Source organism: Macaca fascicularis, chromosome 5 (genome assembly GCF_037993035.2).
Source record: "Macaca fascicularis isolate 582-1 chromosome 5, T2T-MFA8v1.1".
Taxonomy (NCBI): Eukaryota; Metazoa; Chordata; class Mammalia; order Primates; family Cercopithecidae; genus Macaca; species Macaca fascicularis.
Genome location: NC_088379.1, coordinates 104,592,726 through 104,616,736, shown reverse-complemented (window position 1 = coordinate 104,616,736; position 24,011 = coordinate 104,592,726). Strand labels below are relative to the sequence as shown.

At 41.4% G+C, this 24,011-nt stretch overlaps 1 protein-coding gene and 1 pseudogene across 3 annotated transcripts in view; one reads left to right on the top strand and one right to left on the bottom strand.

Annotated features, from left to right (window-relative positions):
* Nucleotides 1-24,011, bottom strand: part of METAP1 (methionyl aminopeptidase 1) — a 68,441-nt gene that overhangs the window by 26,264 nt on the left and 18,166 nt on the right. For all 3 annotated transcript variants that reach the window (XM_005555506.5, XM_015450670.4, XM_074040203.1), the window contains exons 2-4: nt 7,650-7,701; nt 1,926-2,038; nt 814-874 (exon numbers count right to left, since the gene is read on the bottom strand). In XM_005555506.5, coding sequence (XP_005555563.1) covers nt 814-874; nt 1,926-2,038; nt 7,650-7,701 — 226 coding nt within the window. The remainder of the gene's footprint in view (nt 1-813; nt 875-1,925; nt 2,039-7,649; nt 7,702-24,011) is intronic.
* Nucleotides 14,700-15,676, top strand: LOC102120131 (activator of basal transcription 1 pseudogene; annotated as a pseudogene).

Sequence of the window (24,011 nt, the reverse complement as noted above, 5' to 3'; positions counted from 1 at the left end):
AGTAGGGTTTAACTAAAATTTTAAAATGATAATCATAAGAATGTATGTAATACTGTTCCCCACTTCTTAGAGAACAAAGCAAAGATAGCTTAACTTGGTAGATAAAACCACACAAAATTGCTGAGAGTTGATCCTCTTTGACATGCAATATCAGTAATTTCACAAAGTCTAAATTAATTATGTGTACAGGACCTAAGGTCAGAGACTGTTCCACTGACCTGTGTTGCAAATTACCTATCTTCGCTGGGTGTCTCAGTATCATTATAAAAATGGAGAAGACAACAGAACCTACCTCAGCAATGTTGAAAGTGTTAAATGTAGTAACACGTGCAAAGAACTTAGCACAGTGCCTGACACACAGTTAAGCAAAAATAAATATCAGTTATTATTAGAGAACCATCATCATATCATTCTCATCATTACTATCACTATCACCACCATTACTACTTCTGTTAATGTTACAATCCAAAGTCTTTAGTTATGCATTCACTCAGGTCTCTACCATCCGCTTTTACCTAAATAGATATTGTTTAATTTAGATAGGAGGGAATATTAAAATTAAAACTGTTTTTTAGTAAGTCTAGAAGTTGTTATAACAACATAAAATACAGTATTATTTTAAATATAGTCTTTAACAGCTACATAGTGCTTTCAGAAGTAGGTAGATTTCTAATGGGGGGGCAAGAATCTTTAATTATCTTTAATGTTCTAATGCTGCTTGAAAACACATTTATTAGAAGTCCAGCACTGAAAAATTTCTACAAGAAAAGCATTCCTTCCCTTTGCAGTAGTCATCAACATAGCAGAGCTTACCCAAGGGATGATCGGCATAATCTGGTCTTTGAATATAACTTGGCACTGGCCTTGTTGGCATCTAAAAACATCAAAGAAGTTAGTTAAAACTGATTTACCAACAAAAAATAAATAAAACTGGGCAGAAAAATAGTCCATTCAAAAGTTTTTAAAAGTTTTAAATGGCACCTTAAATATTATAACAGATATATATTTCATTAATATTATGCTTTACTTTTCCTAGTGGTAGTGCCACCCCTTTCACAGGGTATTTTAGAAAGGGAGAAAGTGGTCAAGGCCATTAAGGATTTAAAATTAGACAGAGACTAATAACAAGACACCCATGTTATTCCAAAGAAATTGGCAAGCTGACAACAATAAAATCATGTCTCAAAGTAAATATATACCAACATGTTTCTAGTCATTATCTCTGGGAGGCAGAATTAAGAAGGTTTTGTTATGTTTTTCCTATTTTTCCAAATTTTAAAGATTAAAGATGTATTCCTTTTATAAAAAAAAAAAATCATCAGTAAAGAGAATTTAAATATTTAAGGGTGACAAATAGATTTCAACTTGAATGAATTCTTACATTAAAACTCCGACTCTTATCCGCCAAGAATAGAGGAAGCGAAAAGAGTGGCAGAAAAGCCATATCTAAATTAAGGGAGAAATATATCATAATAAAATAATTTTAGAAAAGTGTAATACAGTCAGTCCTCCATACCTCCTGGTTCCGCATCTGTTGATGCACTATCCATAATATGGAAGGTTGACTTTAAGGAACTTGAGCATCAGTGGATTTTGGAAACTGTGTGGGAGTGAGGATGCCCTAGAACCAACCATCCATGGATATCAAGGGACGACTATACACACTACCGTCATGCCAACAACAAAATATCTATTCTACCTTAGCCCACGCTTCTTTTTAAAAGTTTTACCTATTTCATCTAATTTTTTTTCCACTTCTTCCATGATTGCCAAACTAACAGCTCCCAAATGATGTACCATAAGAGCTTTAGAGCTAAAATGCAAGTTCCTTTGTAAACTCAATCCTGATTATATGATTCACTATAGTATCATTTTTGGAAAATTCAAAATTGGAATGTTAAGATTTTATTACCTTATTTACTCACCAGTGGATAATGTGGTCTGAGTTTACCAGTATATCGATAACCTGCCCATGGGTCAGTATTAATATCACCTTCCACAGTCCAGGAAGACACTTCTCGCTTTGCCTTTTCATCCTCTGGGAGACGGAAGAATAGATGTGAGAGGAAAGAAGAGAAGGAGGGAAAGGAATGTTTCAGTTGTCAAGCTAGTGAGCAGCAGCATACTTTGAATATCTCTTGTTTAAAACCAAGCCAACAAGCCCAGGCACAAAAATCCACCAAACTTCTACGCTAACCTAAATCACCAAAGCAACTGCTTTACTGCCATATTCAAAAACCCTTATAACTCCTTGTCGAAGATCTAAGGTCTTAGAAGGAAAAAACTCCATGTAAACATATACTACGTTTTTACATAATATCGAACAGGAACAGCCCATACACAGCTTTCCTAATGCATTCTTGCCACATCAATTTATAGAAAACCCATTTTAAAATATGAAGCCCTAGTAAAACCTAAACCTACCCAACTGAGATCAGATGTTACAAATGAATTATGCTCTTACTAAAAGAACAGATCCTAAGTAATCCCAAAGCAACTTTAAAATAAAAAATAATTATTTCTCACAAAGCTGATCAATGGCTTTCAAGTCAGTATTTCAATTCACTTTGAAAACTTTATGATCATCATTTGCCTCTTTTCAGAAATGGGGTAAAGGAAAGAGGTAGGAAAAAGGCAAAGACAAGGGAGGGAACAATCTGTTGAAAGTTCAGCAGAAAAATTAAGAATCACATCCATGCACACAATCCTGTCAGTTATTAATCTACATGTGCTGACTGAAATATACGCAAGAATTCTACTCACACAGAAGACCCTCTTTGGTGCCTGTGATGTCAACACACTGGCTGCACCTCTTATCCACATAGTAAAATAAAACTACAAACCTAAGACTTTAAATAGCAGGAATACAAGTCCCTCGTGGACCAAGTATTGGCCTAAACACCTCCCAGTGCACTCAGACCTTTTCCTGATTATTGTCATTCTACCATAGGTATTAAAAGTCAAACCTCAAACTGATTTTAGAAGTGTCCGAAAGAAATAAAAATAAAACTCCCCTCTTAAAAAATCTATTTAAAATACAAAATGAAGGAAACCAGATGTAATCATAAAATGTTAAAGTTAGAGAAGATCTTAAAGACAATCTAGTGTTGTTTCTTTATTGTACGTATGAGGAAACAGAGACTGTGTGGTTCACATAGCTGTGACACAAGAATGCCAGCCCCAGTCCAGTACTCTTAAAGAGCATGTGGCTAACTTTGGAAAGGCCCTTAAGGTACAATTGACAAGAATGCAAAAATATAGAAAATCCATTCATATTACTTTGGAAGATAATATATTTATACTATTACATATAAAGGAATAGAAAGATACCGTGCTACTGAATTTTAAAATAAAGATACCATGCTACTGAATTTTAAAATATCTTTCTCCCCTCTGGAATTCCAAAAAGTCACTGTGAATGTTAATATCAATGGGAAAACTTTCTCATCACAGGACAAAAACAAACTTCATCCATTGCTACTTGGGTCAAACATGACAGAAAACAGTTTGAAATGGGGGCCAACTGAGCCTGCTTCAGCTATGAAGTGCATCAAGTGATTTTGTCTGAAACATGAACCTCAAAAATAATTTTCTCCCAAAACCCAGGAGAGAACAGCAATCAAGACGCAGGCTTTTTGCACTAGCATACTCCTGGGCAGGGAACAGGGAGAAGGTGAGGGTGTAAAAATCTTTTAAAGCTTCCTGTTGATCTGGATTTTACCCTTCCACAGTCTATATTCAAAAGAGAATTTAGGTCCAGGAGCAGCAGCTCAGGCCTGTAATCCCAGCACTTTGGGAGTTCAAGGTGGGTGGACTGCTCGAGCTCAGAAATTCAAGACCAGCTTGGACAACATGGAAAAACCCGTCTCCACAAAATATATGAAACTTAGCTGGGCATGGTGGCACATGCCTGTAGTCCCAACTACTCAGAAGGCTGAGGTGAGGTAGAAGGATTGCTCGAGCCCAGGAGGTTTAGGCTTCAGTGAGCCGTGATTGCACCACTGCACTCCAGCCTGGGCAACAGAGGAACACTGTCTCAAAAAAAAAAGTAAAGCAAACAAATAGTATAACCCAAAACTACCAAGACAACTAAAGCTGAATATCACAAGTTCTTCTCTCATCTCTAGGTATAATTTGCTTAACGGAAATTCACGCTTGAAAAGAAAATTCGTTTACATTTTAGGATCAATTAGCCTTAGGTGCTAACCACATAATAGACCATTAATAAATCTGAATTGAGCTGATGATGGTAGCACAACTGCATAATAACTAATCTTTTTGAAAAGACTGTACAACAGGACAGTATAAATAAACATTTGTAAGCTGTCTTCCAAACATTACAATGCAACAGTCCCAGGTAAAATGCAGGTAGTGTCATATGTACGTGGTACATGCAAGGTCTGGCCCAAAGTTCATCACAGTCAGGCTTTGTTCTTTAAAAAGTTGTATGCAGGCTGCTTCCTCTGGTCAGCTGACACAAAATACTAAACATGTCTAAGCTTTGCATGGGACAGGATTTTCTGATCAAAATTCTGACTCAAGTCTTCCAGATATGATAATTAGTTTTTGAGTACTTACTATGTATGGTACACATGCTAAACACTTCTCATGGATTTGCTTATTTAATCCTCACACAAACCTGTGATTCCAGCATCTTGGAGGTGAGACTTAAGAGTAACCCATGGTCGCAAAGTTTGGTGGAGCCAGTTTAAGACATTACATAACACCTTCTCTCTGTAATCCGAAAATCAGGCACACTAGTGTGAATGGGTAGGGGAGTGGAAGAAAAAGTATCACTTTGAGTTATTTTATTAATTGCGGGTTTTTTTGTTTTGTTCTGTTTTTTCTTTTTTATTTTTTTTATTGAGATGGAGTGTCGCTCTGTCACCCAGGCTGGAGTGCAGTGGTGCAATCTTGGCTCACTGCAAGCTCCGCCTCCCTGGTTCACGCCATTCTCCTGCCTCAGCCTTCCGAGTAGCTGGGACTACAGGGGCCCGCCACCACGCCCGGCTAATTTTTTTGTATTTTTAGTAGAGATGGGGTTTCACACTGTTAGCCAGGATGATCTCATCTCCTGACCTCGTGATTCGCCCGCCTCGGCCTCCCAAAATGTGGGATTACAGGTGTGAGCCACCGTGCCTGGCCTAAATGCGGTTTTTATACCTTAATTTTGGCTATTCAAGATACTTGTCAAATTCTTCCACCTTCACTTCAGGAACATGAGAAACAAACACACTGAATATGCCAGTGATACATTAAAAAGTGTACAGTAATACAGTCTTGAGATGTGAAATGCTACAACTTCTACAGATCATACTAAAAGTAAACGCTGCTTAAGGTACACTGTGACAGAAGATACAATATAAAAAACATGCACCCAAGAATCAGCATTATGTGCTTTTAATTAAGGACTTTACCATCTGAATGGTCTTTACTATGACAAGTTAAAAAAAAAAAAAAAAAAAAAAACCTACCTGAGTCATTTAACTCGCTTGAAAATTTCCTAATGCCTGCATTAAAAAATTAAGCTTCTATGATTAAGCAAACTCCAGATCCAGATGTTCCAGTGGTGAATTCTATCAAACATTTAAAAAAGAAATAATACCAATTCTATATAATCTCTTCCAGAAAATAGAAGTGGGAAATATATCCCATTTTATTTCATGAGTCCAGAATTGCTTCAATACCAAAACCAAATATATTAAAAGCAAATTATAGATCAATATATCCATATGAATATTAATCAGACATCAGTAGACACTACACTTAAAAAAAAAAAAAAAACCTAACTACATCATCTTCATGACAAGAAATGCTTGCTATGTGTTATCTCACTATCGTTTCTTGGACTGAAGTGCTAACTTTAAAAATGCACTGGTTCCTTCCTAGCGCAACATTGTGTTTCCCCAATGCTTTTCTCAATACTCTTCTTGTCTCTGGAGATCACCCTTCTCCACACCATTCCCTCCTCTAGGACTGTCACTCAACGTTTACTGTAGTCAACTTATTAGGATATGAAAGATACGGAGCTAGCCACCTGAGGATGATCTCTATCCACCATAGCCAAAGGGATTAAATACAGCAGGCTTATCCACCGAAAAAAGTTATCCCAAAAGATCCAAGAGAGCAACAGCTACAAGATGGCACCATATTAAACACTAGAGATATAAGTAAAATGTAAATAGCCTAAATCCAGTGTTGTAATAATTACCTTCTTTTTATATAGGGAACACCTGCTGTTTATTCCCTTGTAGTGTCAATCAAAAGGAAATAGCCCTTCCCTTAAATATCCAGTATTGAAGAAATAGGCACACATCAATGAGTTAGCAAATCTGAGAGGCCCATTATAGGCTTTTTTACTAACATACTGTTTAACCTCAACCCTTTATTACTTACCAATGCTTTAACTTCCTGGATACAAAATGCTAATAACTGGCTCAAAGAGTTCTGCAAAATACCTAACACACTAGAAATACAGGATGTATGTAATGCATGAATGAATAAAGTTAAGTGAGATTACTTAAATCCATCTCTAAACTTTGATAGAGGTAACAAATCAACAAGTCCTATCTTTTATGCGTTGATAAACTTACAGAGTCATATCATTTTTCCTCATCTCTAACAACATTTCTCCCACAACAACCTAGCATGTCCATTAAATGTAGATGTTGCTTTATACAACCACAGAAAATTTATCTTTTTCACATCTGTATTTCCCTGTTCCTTCAAATGGTGGTTTGGCTGACCTCAATTAGATTTGTTTTGGTAAAAACAAACTACATTCAAACTCCATTAAATCAGCTAACTCCTAAAGAAAAAAAAAAAACACACAAGTAGATGAATATAAGACACCAAGATTACGTATGTAGAGACAGAAACCTTATACCAAGAACCATGTAAATAAATAGCCACGTTATTTCCCACTTCAAATTAAATCAAGCTTTGATCCATCAGGATGGCAATGCTATACAGAACAGAAAGCCCTTGTCAACTTTCAGGCAACTGTGACAGGTTTTCTTAGACCAGCCACACTAATGACGTGAATTTACAGGATAAATTAGCTGGAGCAAAAATGGCTATGTGAATTTCAGCTACATCACTGTGGCTGACAGCAATAGCTAAGAAGCTGCTAATAGTTTTACTTTGTGGTATTACACACAAAACTTCAAAAAAGAAAATTAAACATTAGACTGCAGGTAGTAACATTAAAACACCAAAAAACAAAGTAACATAGTTTTGAGTAGAAAAAGCAATACAAATTGAAACTAAAAGAAACCAAAAGGGATCTGGTTAAATGAAGCCAAATCACTCACATAAGCCCTGACTACTATATGCAAACACTTCCAGCAACACAAGAAGGTGTCAAAAGATTAGAGTATCATCAGGTGTGGCTCAAGTAAGATCCATCTATACTAACAACTATCTCATATTTTCATGTTAAATATGTAAAACAAGATTAAGATATTATTCATACATATTTTATTTGCATTACATATCACAAAGAATTTAAAATATGTCATAATTCTAGTATTCAGGATTATACTTTCAGAACTTTCAAATATACACCTTCAGAACTGGAAGAATTCTTATTTTCTGGCACAAATGCCACTTCTAAGACAAATGGTATAAAAATTTGTGATTGTACTTACTTGCTTTCTTATGTAGTAACTTGTGAGTAGCCCAACTTCCTTTAAAACATTCCTAAAAGAACAAAAAAGGAAATTAGTGTCAGGCCTTCCTTAATGAGAAACATTTTAAGGAATATTGTATATAAGCAAGAGTTACTATAAACTATTTGCAAAAATCAAGACCTGTAACTTTGCAAAATAAATATTTGGAAAAAATTAAGAAATGACACCTGTTCAATATTCACTTCAAAAAGCAACCTAAACTTTACTTCAAATAAGCAAGGAACATTAGGCTAAATGTTATATAGTAGTCATAGTTATATTTCAATTTTATGTCAACAAATTATTCTGAAGTATTTCAAAAGAATCATTAGACAACCAATTACACACTGAAAAAAATTGGAAGAAAATTTTTGCAGATTCTTTTATTTACAGTAGTTAGGTTGCAAATCAGTCATACACACACACTAAAATCACCCATGTGAGTAGTTACTATGTGACACAGCCCTGAGGCCATAAGCTGAGGCCATAAGCAGAGTGCCTGGCTCTGCTAGGGTTTCAGTAAATGCTTGACTGAATGATCAGAATTAATAACTAGAAAAGACTTATCATTTAGGAAAAAATGTTCATGTAACATATTTCAAACACTAGTAAGAAGTGACAAACTAGGAAAATGAATTCAAGTAATTGAATTCAAGTAAGGAACTCAAGTAATAAAGGAAAAGAATAATTCAACCAGACATAGACTTTATGTTTTGAGTGATGGCTTCTCCTTCAAAGAGTTCAAAGTTATGCAAATAAATTATTAAAAATGCTAAGAAAATTCACAAAGTCCTACAAATGTTTTATCTTTGTAGACATAAAACTAGTAAGACATGGACAAGAAGAAAGCCAAGAAAAAAAAAAACACAGAAAAAAAAAATCCCCAGGACTATGTAGTTAATCAAATCATATTACACTAAAGCTGCCTTCTGTAAAGGCTTGCCCAAGGGACTCTGAAAGATCAGTTTCCCCATCCTTGACTAGAATCTTCACTACTTTCTCTTTATTCTTCCTGTAGCCTCCACAGCTGGCAACAGTTAAGTGAAGAAAATCCAGGTCATCCCTATCTCTACAGCCTACAACCTAAACAGATTCCAAATGTATAAAAAGGTATCTACAACATTAGAGATTTTTCAGTTTTGAAGCTAAAACCGAGCTCAGTCTTTTGGGGAGATTGGGTTAGTCTGGTAAGCAGAACAATGGCACCTCAAAAATGTCCATGTCATATTCCTCAGAATCCAAGGAACGTGTAAATATGTTAGGTTATATGACAAAAGGTGGGGGGTTGACCTCTTGTCCCTTCTCTGAGTTTTCATTAACTGAATTCATACTGCAGCAAGAAAGACTAAAGTCTGTCAACACACCTGGAAGGACTCTTCACAAACCATGTGTGTTCTGCAGGCCTAAAAGACTGTCCCAGGCCACTTGTCCTTCAAGCCCATTGAGTTCCCCCCTAAAAATCATTTACAATCCCCATAAAAACATCCACATTTCCCCATCTCCTTTTCCCCAAGAACTAGGGTATAAGCATCTGTACCCCAGTGGGTTATTAGACATTCTGTGATTCTCCCCCATGCACACTAATAAATTTGTATAGCATTTCTCCTATTAATTTGCTTTTTGTAAGTTGATTTTTTGGTGAAACTTCAGAGGGCAAAGGGGAAATTTTCCCTTAGGTCTTCAAAGCCATCATTAACTAATATTTTGAAATTCAGCATATACATTGAAAAGTAGCTACTCAAATAGCCATCTATTCTCCTCAGAGGATTTCAGAGTGCTTTATAACTTGGTTCATGAAACATCCATCAAATTCTAGCTTTTTAACAAGAGGGCTGATAGAATTATTCTCATTAAATAAGGACTTGTCTCACAAAACAGATTCATTAGCTAAGGGCTTATATTTTAAAATATATGAGCAAAAAGTAACCAAAATATTCATAATAAACCCCTCTCACCTCCGTAAGGACACCGATTTTTCTCTTCCTTACTGGGGCCATGAGGCAACCAAGTCATGGTCTTCAACATCATTAATGTTGTCAAAACATTCCCACATCTCCTAAGAACTCTCTAAACCTAAATAATATTCCTTCCCTAAATCACAACTTCACTCTTTTTCTTCCTCTTATTCACCAGTAGAAGAGGAATACTCAAAATCCTGAAAGACTATCCATTCTCCGAAGAGTTAATTTCTGACTCCTTAACTGGGCAATCTTTCCCTCCTCATCTCTAACAAATGAACCAAAGACCTAACTAACCTAGATTTAGAGTTCCCCAGGCAAACACCACACTTCTCAATCTCTTCCCTTTGTACAACCTGACCTACCTAATCCTAACACTCACCAAACACTCACCGTTATAACTGTGTCCTCAGAAGCTTTACCCATTCCATTAGGTCTGTTTCAAATACTACTTTCTCTAAAAAATGTCCACACTTCACTCCACCCACAAGCTTAACATATCACATGCACTTATTCAATACTCGCTGATAAGCACTTTGTCTTACTCTTTATTCTCCACTTATTTAATAACACCAAGGCATTATTATAACCAGTAGGTAAAACTTCAGTTTTCAACCCAGGACAACATGCTTTTTCTTTAGCACCAACAGGAATTTACTAAATTTAGGAGCTTATGAACCCAAAATATCTGAGACAGGCCTCAGTCACTTTAGAAAGTTTATTTTGCCAAAATTAAGGATGCACCAGTGACAGCCTCATGAGGTACTGATGACATGTGCCCAAGGTGGTCAGGGTACAGTTTGCTTTTACACATCAATCAATACATGTAAGACTTACACTGGTTCCATCTGGAAGGGTGGGACAACTCAAAGTGGGGAAGAAGCCTTCCAGGTGACAGGTAGATTTAAACATATTCTGACTGGCAATTGGTTGAAAGTGTTATTATCTGTAGAAAGGAATGTTTGGGTTAAGACAAGGGGTTATAGAGACCAAGGTTTTTACCATGCAGATGAAGTCTCCAGGTAACATAACAGGCTTCAGAGAAAATAGATTGTAAATATTTCTTATCAGACTCAAGGTCTGTGTTGATGCTAATGCTGGAAGGGCACGTCCAACTTCCACTTCCAGTCATGGCCTGAACCAGTCTTTCAGGTCAGAGTGCCCTGGCCAAGAAGGGAGAGTCCATTCAGATAGTTGCTGGGGGCCAGGGTAGGACGGCAGTTCAAATTTTATTTTTTTTGGTTTATAAGCTAAAATGGGATAGTGTGGTTCTCAGCTCTGGCTCCTCATTAAAATCCTATGGAATGCTTTTCTTTACAAATAAATAGCCATGTTATTCCCCACTTCAAATTCAATCAGAATCTCTGGGAATTTGCTACGTAGATAATTCTTATTTATGTCCAGTACTGTGAATCACTGGAGAGGAAAAAAGTCAGTTAAGAGAAGGTGCTCGCATTTCACTTCTAGAACAAGTCATTTCCTACTGAAACCGCCACTACAAAATTATAACTCAAACAGTGAAAGAGATCTGACCTAACCAATTCTGTCTTGCTTCTAACCTCCAATCTGTCCTTGTTCATTCCTGGGCATAGGCCAAACTTATTCATTCCTGGGCACAGGCCAAACTAACTTTGGGAGAAACTTATAGTTTAAAACAAGGGTCCCCAAACCCCAGGCCACAGACTACTACTGGTTGGTGGCCTGTTAGGAAGCAGGCTGCACAGCACAAGGTGAGCAGCAGATGGGCTGGCATTACCACATTACCGGGTGGAGCCTGAGCTCCACCTCCTGTCAGATCAGCAGTGGCATTAGATTCTTATAAAAGCGCACAAACTCTACTGTGAACTGCAAATGCAAGGATCCAGGTTGTACGTTCCTTATGAGAATCTAACTAATGCTTGAAGATCTGAGGTGGAACAGTTTCATCCTGAAAACATATCCCCACCACCCCCAAGTCCATGGAAAAACTGACTTCCACAAAACTTTTCCCTGGTGCCAAACAGGTTGGGAACAACTTAAAGACAATAACAGCCCTTTCCCAAACCAAATCCTTCTTCCTGGAAACCAGACTGCCTTTGTAGGACTAACAAATTAGCCAAAAGATTAGAAATTATGTTTCAGGAGTCATGCAGCTGGAGGCTACAAGATTCTGACCCTCCCCAAATCACCCCTGGGGATAACAACACTATTGTAAAACCTAAGATCAGTGCTTGAAATATTTTGCAGACCCTTCACTTGATGGATCAGCTGCCATCATCCAGATGAGTAAACTGGCTTATGTGGTCTTGTGGCCCCTACACAGGAACTGACTCGGCACAAGAGTGAGAGTTGACAACGTGCTAGCAGCCCCTGCTCTCAGCGCCTCCTCAGCCTCAGCGTCCACTCTGGCCAAGCTTGAGGAGCCCTTCAGCCCGCGGCTGCACTGCGGGAGCCCCTCTCTGGGCTGGCAGAGGCCAGAGCCAGCTCCCTCTGCTTGTGGGCAGGTGTGGAGGGTGAGGCGCCGGTGAGAAATGGGGCTGCACACAGGGCTCACAGGCCAGCACAAGTTCCAGGTAGGCGCAGGCTCGGCGGGCCCTGCACTCGGAGCAGCCAGCTGGTGCTGCCGGCCCCAGACAGTGAGGAGCTTAGCACCCAGGCCAGCAGCTGCGGAGGGTACGCCGGGTCCCCCAGCACTGCCAGCCCACCTGCACCACGCTTGAATTCTCACTGGGCCTCAGCCACCTCCCCAGGGGACAGGGCTTGGGACCTGCAGCCCGCCATGCCTGAGCCCCCACGCAGTGGGCTCCCACACAGCCCAAGCCTCCCCAACGAATGCTACCCCCTGCTCCGCAGTGCCGGATCCCATCAACCGCCCATGGGCTGATGAGTGCAAACATGTGGCGTGGGACTGGCGGGCAGCTCTGCCCATGGCCCTGGTGCAGGATCCACTAGGCCAAGCCAGCTGGGCTCCTGAGTCAGGTGGGGACTTGGAAAACTTTTACGTCTAGCCGAAAGCATTGTATATGCACCAATCAGCACTCTGTGTCGAGCTCGGGGTTCGTGGATGCACCAATCAGCACTCTGTATCTAGCTAATCTGGTGGGGACTTGGAGAACCTTTATGTCTAGCTAAAGGATTGTAAATGCACCAATCAGCACCCTGCGTCTAGCTCAAGGTTTATAAACACACCAAAATCAGTACTCTGTGTTTAGCTAATCTAGTGGGGACTTGGAAAACTTGTGTGTCTAGCCAACGGATTGTAAATGCACCAATCAGCACTCTGTGTCTAGCTCAGGGATTGTCAGCACCCTGTCAAAACAGACCAATCAGCTCTCTGAAAAATGGACCAATCAGCAGGATGTGGGTGGGGCCCAATAATGGAATAAAAGCAGGCTGCCTGAGCCAGCTAGCAGCAACCCACTTGGGCCCCCTTCCACACGGTGGAAGCTTTGTTCTTTCACTCTTCCCAATAAATCTTGCTGCTACTCACTCTTTGGGTCCGCTTCGCCTTTATGAGCTGTAACACTCACTGTGAAGGTTTGCAACTTCACTCCTGAAGCCAATGAGACCACGAACCCACCAGGAGGGACAAACAACTCTAGACATACTGCCTTTAAGAGCTGTAACTCTCACCGCAAAGGTCTGCAACTTCACTCCTGAAGTCAGCGAGACCACGAACCCACCAGAAGAAAGAAACTCCAGACATGTCCAAATATCAGAAGGAAGAAACTCCAAACACACCATCTTTAAGAACTGTAACACTCGTCGTGAGGGTCCATAGCTTCATTCTTGAAGTCAGCGAGACCAAGAACCCACCAATTCCAGACACAAGAAGATAGCTTTGACTCTCTCTGATTTCATCTCTGACCCAACCAATCAGTACTCCCGACTCACTGCCCACCCCCCCAACCAAATTATCTGTAAAAACGCTGATCCCCATGTAGCAGGAAGAGCCGCAGACAAAACCCCTCAGACACCAAGTTAAAGAAGGAAGGGGTTTATTTGGACGGGAGCATTGACAAGACTCCTGTCTCAAGAGCCAAGCTCTCTGAGTGAGCAATTCCTGTCCCTTTTAAGGGCTCACAACTCTAAGTGGGTCCACATGAGAGTGTCGTGATCGATTGAGCAAGCAGGGGATAGGTGACTGGGGGCTGCATGCAACGGTAATCAGAATGGAACAGAACAGGACAGGGATTTTTACAATGCTTTTCCATACAATGTCTGGAATCTATAGATAACATAACTGGTTAGGTCAGGGGTTGATCTTTAACTACCAGGCCCAGGACACAGCGCCAGGCTGTCTGCTTGTGGATTTCATTTCTGCCTTTAAGTTTTTACTACTACTTTCTTTGGAGGCAGAAATTGGGCATAGGACAATATAAGGGGTGGTCTCCTTCCTTACCCAAATGCTTGAGGAGACTGATTTGAGTAATAAAACTACCATCTCCCACACACTGGCTCTGCATGAGTAAGTAACTCTTTCTCTACTGCAATTGCCTTGTCTTGATAAATCAGCTCTGTCTAGGCAGCAAGCAAGGTGAACCCACCGTATGGTTACACTACTTTAGCATCTATCAAATTAACCTGTGCAACTAACTCCCACCTTATTTTAGGCCCCACTGACTTGCCAAATTACAACAGCTTCACAATGTATCTCCCCATCTTGAACCTCTCTCAAATTCTTTCCTATTCCAAACCATCCTAAAGTAGTGGCTAGAATTAACATTAAATGGTTTTCATAATGTGACCACCCATAATGTGTCCTATTACCTTAAAATCCTGTATTATCTCTTTTCCACCATCTCAAATCTAACATCAATTCATGTTGATGAGAGAGTGAGGAAATAAGCACACCATACAATGTTAGCAAGAAAGCTGAGTAGTCACCTGGTAACTACAAGGATTTGCATGTATCAAGATACAACATATATATAAATACTTTCAAATACTTAATATGTAAACACATATACAAAGACAAAAAAATACTTTGACCCAGTAGCTCAATTCCAAATAGTTTAACCAAAGGAAATAATCTGACAAATGAGCAAAACATATGCAACTTAATGCTCACTATAGCATTACTTATAATTGTGAAAAATTAAAGAGAATTCAGATATACATCAATATAAAATAGGTTAAATTATGATTTAATCGTGCAAATGAATCTATGCAGTCATTAGAAGTAATGAAATTAGGTCGTGCTGCTCTTGTCAGTCAACATGGAGGCAGAAGAATCGGAGAAGGCCGCAACAGAACAAAGGCACTGGAAGGGACAGACCAGACACTAGATGCAGAGGAGGAACAGGAGGAATCCAAAGAAAAGGCCTGTGGCAACAAGAAGCAGGTAGTGCCAGGTATTGTGTACCTGGGCCATATCCCACCACACTTCCAGCCCCTGCACATCAGCAACCTTCTTAGCACCTGTGGTGAGGTCAGACGCGTTTTCTTTCAGGCTGAGGACTGGTTCATGAGATGTAAGAAGAAGGCAGCAGCAGCCATGGGAGGGAAAAAAAGCAGTCCTACAGCAAGGACTACAACGAGGGATGGGTGGAGTTCCGTGACAAGCACAGAGCCAAGAGCGTGGCGGCCAGTCTACACAACACGCCTATGGGTGCCTGCAGGTGTAGCCCCTTCCATTATGACCTATGGAATCTGGAGTACTTGCACCATTTCACCTGGTCCCACCACAGCGAGCGCCAGGTACACAGGCAGACAGCGCCTGAGAGCGGAGGTCCCTCAGGCCAAGTGTGAGACCATCTTCTATCTTCAAAGTGTGGAATGGGGACAACGCTTTTTTGCTGCTGATGGGGACCTTGTTCACCCAGATGGCTCCTGGACGTCTGCCCAGCAGCCTACTGAGCAGGAACTGACGGCCCGGAAAGCAGCACAGCCAGGGGGCGTGAATGGGCTTACCTGGCAACTGCCCAGGACAAGACCCGCTCCAACAAAGAGCTCCTGGCCAGGATATTTGGGGCCCCGCCACCTTCAGAGAGCGTGGAAGGACCTTCCCTAGTCAGGGACTCCTGAGGGCGAGCGTGGCCCCTTCCATCTCCTGGCCCCACTCTGCTTCCTGTCTACCTCATAATAGAATGATCATGACTACCCAGGTAGACATTTTATTGTGTTTCTCAGACCAGTGTCTCTGCACTGGTGAGGGCCGTCTCACTGCTTTGGCGAGGGCCCAAAAGTGGAAGTTTTGTGGGCTTCCACTATTCCCCCATCTGAACTCCTGTACATGCCTGGCTAATTCATACTGTCACAATAGCATGATTATGACTATTGCATATGCTTGTTTTGTTTGACTCTTGGCTGCCTGCTGCTATAGGGTCCTCTTAAAATCCCACTTCCTGCCCCCAGGAAGGGCCTTGTAAGGTAAGGAGAAGTTCTACAAAGTTTCTTAAATCCATAAAGGATTTATCATTCCCCAGTTAAATGTTTGTATGTGTATATTCCAAGGCTGCCCCAACTTGTTCCAGAAGGTTGACACAAGGCTAAATGAGTCCCAGATCAGGATACATGCCATTCCTTATTTGGGAATGCCTCTGACTTCTCATCACTAACTTCCTCTTTTCTTTGTCCTCTTTCCCTTCTTCCTATTTAGGAAAGTTTTAAATTATTAGCCAATCGAGTTAAGTTTCGAGTGTGAGGTCCCATCCCAGCCGATGGGAATGGGGCACAGCCATCGGGGATTGCATCAGGATGTAAAGGTTATAAATGTCCCCGTCTCCTTTGTCCGGTGTGCTCTCATGGCTGGATTGCTGGAGAGTGCACCCTTTCTGCAGAAAGTAAACTAGCCTTGCTGAGAGATCCTTTGTCTCGTAGTTGATTTCTTTACATCGAACTCCTGTGCCCATAAATTTCGTGGCCTGTAGAGGGACACTGTTGCCCCTCCGGTCCTTGGTCCTCTCTTGTGGGGAGGCGCCCAACCATCCTGTTACGGCAGCCCCAGGGAGATAGCCAGGGCTTACCTGCTGCGAGGAATACATTTGGATTCTCAGCAATGCAGGGGACAAGGAGAAACTTTTAAAATTGCGGGACCAGGAGACCTTGTGCGTGAGCCAAGGTAGGAAAAACTGTTAGAAGGCGGCAAACTACTTCTTTAGTGGTCCTTCCTTGAGGGAATATGTGGGATGTATGTGAGTGAATGATTGCGGTTGAGAGAAAGTGACTGTAAGACGAGTGTGGATTATCTTCAGGACAGGGAACAGAGGGGAGAAAGTTATCTCCAGGGAACTGAGAATACAGGCAATAAAGAAACTAAGACTAAAAAGGGGAAGGCTAATCCCAGGGGAAAAGGAGGAAATACATTTGAGCAGACAAGATACCTCTGAGCTGGAGGATCTGGGGGATTGAGTCTACTGGGAAAAAGTCTCACCCAATATGCGGAATACTTCTAGTAGGCCTGGAACTGGAAACCAGGTCAGAGATGAAGGAGGCAAGAAAGACTGAATTCCTCCTCATAGTCCTTTAGGACTTATGCTTACACATTGGAAAGAAAATGAAAGGACTAAACATAAGAAAAAGCAACTAATGATCAAGTATTGTTGCTTTCTGTGGACCCAAGAACCAATTTTAAATCCTGCTGTTTTCTGGCCAAAGTATGGCTCAAATGAAGACTGGGTCTGCCAGCTTCTAAAACTCTATGTTAATAGCAAGAGTCCTATGTTTTCAGAAGAGACAGACTATGCCATGTGCTGGCAGCAGGGGCCAGTTTCTCTTTATCCCCTAAGGGATCTGAAGAAAGGGATGGAGGAGGGTAAAAAGAGAATATCCAGTGGGATCCCCTAAACCATCTTCCTCCATTTCTAGTCCCGCCTCCTCCTCCTCAGGCTCCGTAGGCAGAAGCCTCTGATCTCTCCTTAAAAAGAGGGCTTGAGAGAGAGAGAACAATGTAGAAGGAATATTCAAAAATTTCCCTTTCCCTGTGTTTCCAAAGAGCCAGCTTTTCAGCTCTTCCCTCTAAAGGAGGTGCCACAGGGTAGGGGCGCAATTGGATTCTTGAACGCCCCTTTAACTCCCTCTGAAGTCCGAGGTCTAAAGAAAGGGCTTAAGCCTTTGCTAGATGACCCAGAGAGAGTAGTAGAGCAAACTGACCAGTTTTTAGGTCCCAAACTATATACTTGGACTGAATTAATGTCAATCCTGGGTATCCTCTTTTCCTTTTTTTTTTCCTTTGAGACGGACTCTCGCTCTGTGGCCCAGGCTGGAGTGCAGTGGCACAATCTCGGCTCACTGCGAGCTCCGCCTCTCAGGTTCACGTCATTCTCCTGCCTCAGCCTCCCAAGTAGCAGGGACTACAGGCACCCGCCACCACACTCAGCTAATTTTTTGTATTTTTAGTAGAGACAGGGTTTCACCGTGTTAGCCAGGATGGTCTCCATCTCCTGACCTTGTGATCCGCCTGCCTCGGCCTCCCAAAGTGCTGGGATTACAGGCATGAGCCACTGCACCCAGCTGGTATACTCTTTTCAAAGGAAGAGTGAAACATGATCCGTAGAGCTGCTATGGGGACCTGGGAACGTGATAACCCTGCCGGTCAAAATATTCCAGCAGCGAATGTTACATTTCCTGCTCTGGACGCACAATGGAATAATAATAATGCTGTTCACCAGGAGAATATGAGGGATCTACAAGAATTAATTATAAAAGGTATCAAGGAGTCTGCACCCAGACCCCAAAACCTCACTAAGGTCTTTGATGAACAAGAGAAAGATGAGGAACCTACGCACTTTTTAGACGGACTAAGGGAGCAGATGAGAAGGTACACTGATACAGATCCTGACAGTCCACTAGGACAAGGTATGTTAAAATTACATTTTGTTACCAATAGTTGGCCAGATATTGCAAGGAAACTATAAAAGATAGAGAGGTGGAAAACTCGGTCAACTGAAGAACTTTTAGAAGCAGCACAGAAAGCATACATGAGAAGGGATGAAGACAGATAAAAATAAAAGGCAAAAATTTTTTGGCAGAGTTCACCAGGACCAAATATACCTGGGATGAGATTTTGACCAGCGCCCACGGGGGCCATCGCACAGACAGTCAGGGGGCAAGTTCGAAATGGAACATGGGAAGACCATAGCATGTGTCATAAAAGTTAGAGATGTAGAACAGATGAAGAGAAATCAAAACAAAGGAGCTCCAGAAGAGAACGAGAAGGAGGACAGGATAGGTATCATAAATGTGGAAAACTGGGCCATTTTAAGAGAGAATGCCCTGAGCTAAAGGCCACAGACGAAATTCCATGCCAACCTTTGGAGAGGAAGAACAGGGGAGTCAGGGGCTCTTTCTTTTCCACCTTGATTCCCACCAAGAGCCCTTGATAAATTTAGAGGTGGGACCAAACCATGAACTAATAACATTCCTCATTGGTTCTGGAGCAACTTGTTCTCCCTTATGCTTTTCTCCAAGTGGCCTAAGCTGTTCTCCAGAAGAGCTACTAGCATCTGGGGTGAAAGGAAAGAGGTTTAAGGCCAAAATCCTAGAAGATACAGAAGTCAGATACAAAAATCGGGCAGCTAATATTCAATTTCTATTATTTCCTGAAGTAGGCACTAATTTGTTAGGAAGAGACTTAATGCTAAAGTTAGGTCTTGGACTGCAAGTAGGGCCAAAGGGGTTCCTTCCCTCTCTCCACCTGCTAACTACCATTGAGGAGAGGAAAATCCATCTGGACTTATAGTCAAGAGAAGGAAACCAAGGGAGATTACAGATTCCCCCGACATAAATACATTTAAAGGTTCCAAGGGGCAGTAGCCCAGAGGAAGCAATACCTGATTTCCTTGGAAGGCCAGGTAGGACTAAAACCTGTGACTGAAGGCCTTATTAAAGATGAACTTTTAGAGCCTTGCATGTCTCCGTATAATACCCTTATCCTACCTGTCAGGAAGCCAGATGGATCCTACCGATTAGTATAAGATCTCAGAGTTATAACTGAAATAGTTCAAACCACTCACCCTGCTATGCCAAATCCATATACTAACCTTAGTAAAATTCCGTAAAGTCATCAATGGTTTACTGTAATAGACTTAAAGGATGCTTTCTGGGCATGTCCTTTGGCTGAGGACTATGTGAATAGCCAAGATCTATTCACATTCAAATGGGAGGACCCCCATACAGGACAGAAGCAGCAGTACCAGTGGATAGTACTGCCCCAGGATTTGCGGATTCACCAAATATTTTTACTCATGCTCTAGACGGCATTATTAGTGAGACAGACACTCCACCACATTTGCATTGAATCCTATATATGGATGACATATTTGTATCTGGAGAAGATATAGAAAAAGAAAGTCAATACTCTGTGTATTTCCTGAATCACTTATACTCTAAGGGACTGCAGGTCTCCAAAGAAAAGCTCCAATATGTAGAACCAGAAGTTAGATATTTAGGTCATCTAATTAGCACGGGCAAAAGGAGAATATGACCTGAACAGGTCAAGGGAAATGTCTCCTTGCCCCTGCCTCAAACAAAACAGGAACTTACAAAATTTCTGGGATTGATTAGATACTGTAGATTATGGATTGATTCTTATGCATTAAGAAGTAAATTGCTATATGAGAAATTAACTAAAAATGGGCCAGACCCGCTTATAAGGACTTCTGATGAAGTAGACCAAACGAATGAAAAGCATGATTGGTATCCGCCCCTGTCTTAGCCCTGCCTTCTTTAGAAAAACCCTTTCATCTTCTTGTTAACATAGACAGTGGAGTGGCCCTTGGAGTACTCACTCAAGAACGTGGAGGCCACCAGCAACCAGTTGCCTTTCTGTCCAAAGTCTTAGATCCAGTTGCCAGTGGGTGTCCCCAGTGCATCCAGTCTGTGGCAGCCACTGCCATATTAGTGGAAGAAAGCAGAAAGATTACCTTTGGGGGATACTTAACAGTAAGTACACCCCTTGAGGTCAAAGTCATCCTAAATCAAAAAGCGGAAAGCTAGCTGACTGATTCTAGGATTTTAAAGTATGAGGCTATCCTATTAGAAAGAGATGATCTAACTATAACCACTGACAGTTCACTCAACCCTGCCGGATTCTTAACAGGGAATCCATTGCTGCAGACAGAGCATTTGTGTCCAGATTTAATTAATTATCATACCAAGGTTCTACCAGACCTATCTGAAACCCCTTATAAAACAAGACGACATTTGTTCCTAGATGGGTCCTCTCAGATGTTTGATGGAAACAGGCACAGTGGATATGCTGTGGTGGATGGAGAAACTCTTGAGGAAATTGAATCAGGGCAATTATCTGATACCTATTCCGCCCAAGGCTGTGAACTATTTGCTCTCAGTCAGGCCCTTAAATATCTAGAAAATGAGATAGGAACCACTTACACAGACGCTAAGTACGCTTTTGGGGTAGCGCATACATTTGGAAAAATAGGGACAGAAAGAGGCCTGATGAACAGCCAAGGTCGAGAGCTTGCTCATGAGTCATTAGTGACTTGTGTTTTAAATAATCTCCAGCTACCAGGAGAAAGAGCAATTGTACATGTCCCTGGACACCAGCATGACTTTTCATTTGAAAATAGAGGTAATAATCCTGCAGACCAGGTAGCCAAAAGAGCAGCAAGGGCTGTGAAACAAATATTTCATCTAACCCCCTGCCTCCTCTCCCCCAAATTAGCTACTTTCTCTTCCGCCTAAAAGGAAAAACTGAGTGAAATGTGGGTTAAAGAAAATACAGAAGGGAAATGGATTCTCTCAGATCAGAAAGAGATGCTCTCCAAACTCCTTATGAGAGAAGTTCTGTCCCACTTACACCAAGGAACGCACTGGGGCCCTCAGTCTATGGATGTACTGGGATCTATACCCTGGCCAGACAGGTCACTGACAGCTGCATTATCTGTAAGAAAACTAATAAGCAGGCCCTAAAGAAAATACCTCTAGGAGGAAGAACACCTAGGCTGAGACCATTCCAAAGTGTTCAAGTTGATTATACCGAAATACTGGCCAGTAGGCTGACTAAAATACCTATTAGTGATAGTAGACCATCTCACTCATTGGGTAGAGGCCACTCTTTTCTCAAAGGCCACTGCCAGTAATGTAGTGAAGGCTTTAATTGAACATATTATACCATAGTTTGGATTAATAGAAAATGTTGACTCAGAAAATAGGACCCACTTTACGGATTATTACAAAACTGGCCCAGATGGACACAGAATGGGAATGCCATATTCGTTAGCACCCCTCCTCCTCCGGGAGAGTAGAAAGAATAAATCAGACTCTTAAAAGTCATCTAACTAAATTTTAGAGACTCACCCACCATGGACCAAATGCCTCCCTATTGCTTTATTCAGAATCGGGACAGCTCCCCGAAGAGATATACGTTCATCCCCCTGTGAAATGTTACATGGATTGCCTTGTTTGCATTCCTCAGCTGATGTGCCTACCTTTGAAACCAAAGATCAGTTCCTTAGAAAATACGTATTTGGACTCTCCTCTACTTTTTTTTCCCTTAAAACCAAAGGTCTTTTAGCACAAGCACCACCCTTGGAATTCCCAGTACACTTGCATTAGCCTGGAGACCACGTCTTCATAAAGGGATGGAAGGAAGGAAGGCTCGAGCCAATCTGGGAAGGACCCTACCTCGTGTTATTGACCACCAAAACCGCAGTTCGCGCTGCCGAGAAGGGGCAGACCCATCACACTTGAGTCAAGAAAGTGTCGACACTCTCAGAATTCTGGGCTGTCGTCCCCGGGCCAAGTCCCACCAAGTTAAAATTAAGAAGAACCTAATATACCTTTGTTTCTATTTTTCTTTCTTTCCTCTCACTATCTCTCATTTTATTATTAACATAACTAGATTGGAATCGCCTCAAGTGATACCCTTTGACACCTGTCTAGTGACACTATGCGGGGACCTACATAACCAAAAACAACTAGCCTCCTCAGAAAAATATTTATGTCCTGGTCCCCCAATTAATCTAACAGTCTCTCACTCCCATAGATGCGATCAATTACGGCCATGACACCGCTTCTTCATTCCCACCGAATGGCAGCCTTGCAGCAGTTGGAATGATGTTCTACAGACCACTCAATACAGAGGCTGGACCTCTACAGGAGGGGTTTGTACTGAGCTTAGGCCTAATCTTTATTTTACCAAAGGAAGCACTTCCCCTGATTGCAAGCTTTGTCAGTGTAACCTTTTTCTTATTTCTATTGCTGATTCAACTAATATTGATAATCAGCCAGCTATCAGCCATCTCTATGGTATTGGGGCAAATGTCAACAGGAAGGATCCTATAGGCATGTTTGAAATACGCCTTCTCCCTCCTCCTCCTTTCCCTTATCCAACCCCAGTAGTCTTGGCTTTAAATCAAACTTTTATTATCCTGATTAGTCCCTTACTAAATGATAAGACAAAAGCATCAGTAGTACAAGTAAATGACTTAAAGCAGACTTTAGCTATTGAGACAGGGTATCAAAATGCAAATGCCTGGTTAGAATGGATTAAATATTCTGTCCGCACTCTAAACAAAATCGACTGTTAAACTTGTGCACACGGTAGGCCAGAGGCCCAGACTGTCCCCTTTCCACTTAAGTCGTCTTCACATGCGACGGATTTGGAGTGTGTGGTAGCTCTCTTTCAAGATTCTACAGCCTGGAATGATGAATCTTGCCAAGCTCTCTCTCTGCTATATCCTGCAGAGAGATACAACACCCTGCAGGTCAGCCCCTGAGGGCCATTCAGCCTCCATCTTCCAGGGTAAAGTTTGCCTCATGCCTCTCACGGCAGGAGAACTCAATATTCCTTGGAAATTTCACAGGAATGCAAGGAGGTAAGGCACTTCTAAGAGCTAACCCATCAGGCCTCCATCAGCCATCCTCAAGTGGAACATATGGTGGCATTGTGGGAGGGCACTTACTGGATACTCCACCATATAACTGGAGTGGTACTTGCACTCCAGTCCAATCGCCTATCCCTTTTACCCTGGCATTTCACCAACAAAAAAAGGAAACGCCCCACCACCAACATGCTAGAAGAGCTCCTTAGGGATCCTTTGATCCTCTTATCTACCTAGAAGCAACAGGTGTTCCAAGGGGGGTTCCTGATGAATTTAAGGTCAGAGATCAGATAACTACTAGATTCGAGTCAACATTATTTTGGTGGGTCAGGATAAACAAAAATGTAGACTGGATAAGCTATATTTAGTATAATCAACAATGATAAGTTAACTACACCAAAGACGTGGTTAGGGGAACTACAGATCAATTAAGATCTACCAGCCAAATGACACAGGAAAACAGAAAACCCAGTGCTGCACATTCATTCTGAATAACACGGCCCCAGACAGAAGTATAACAAGAGCCCTAGAGGGACTTGCTGCTTTATCAAACGAGCTAGCTAAGAACTCTGGCATAAATAACCCGTCTCTAGCTGGTTAGAAAACTGGTTTGGAAA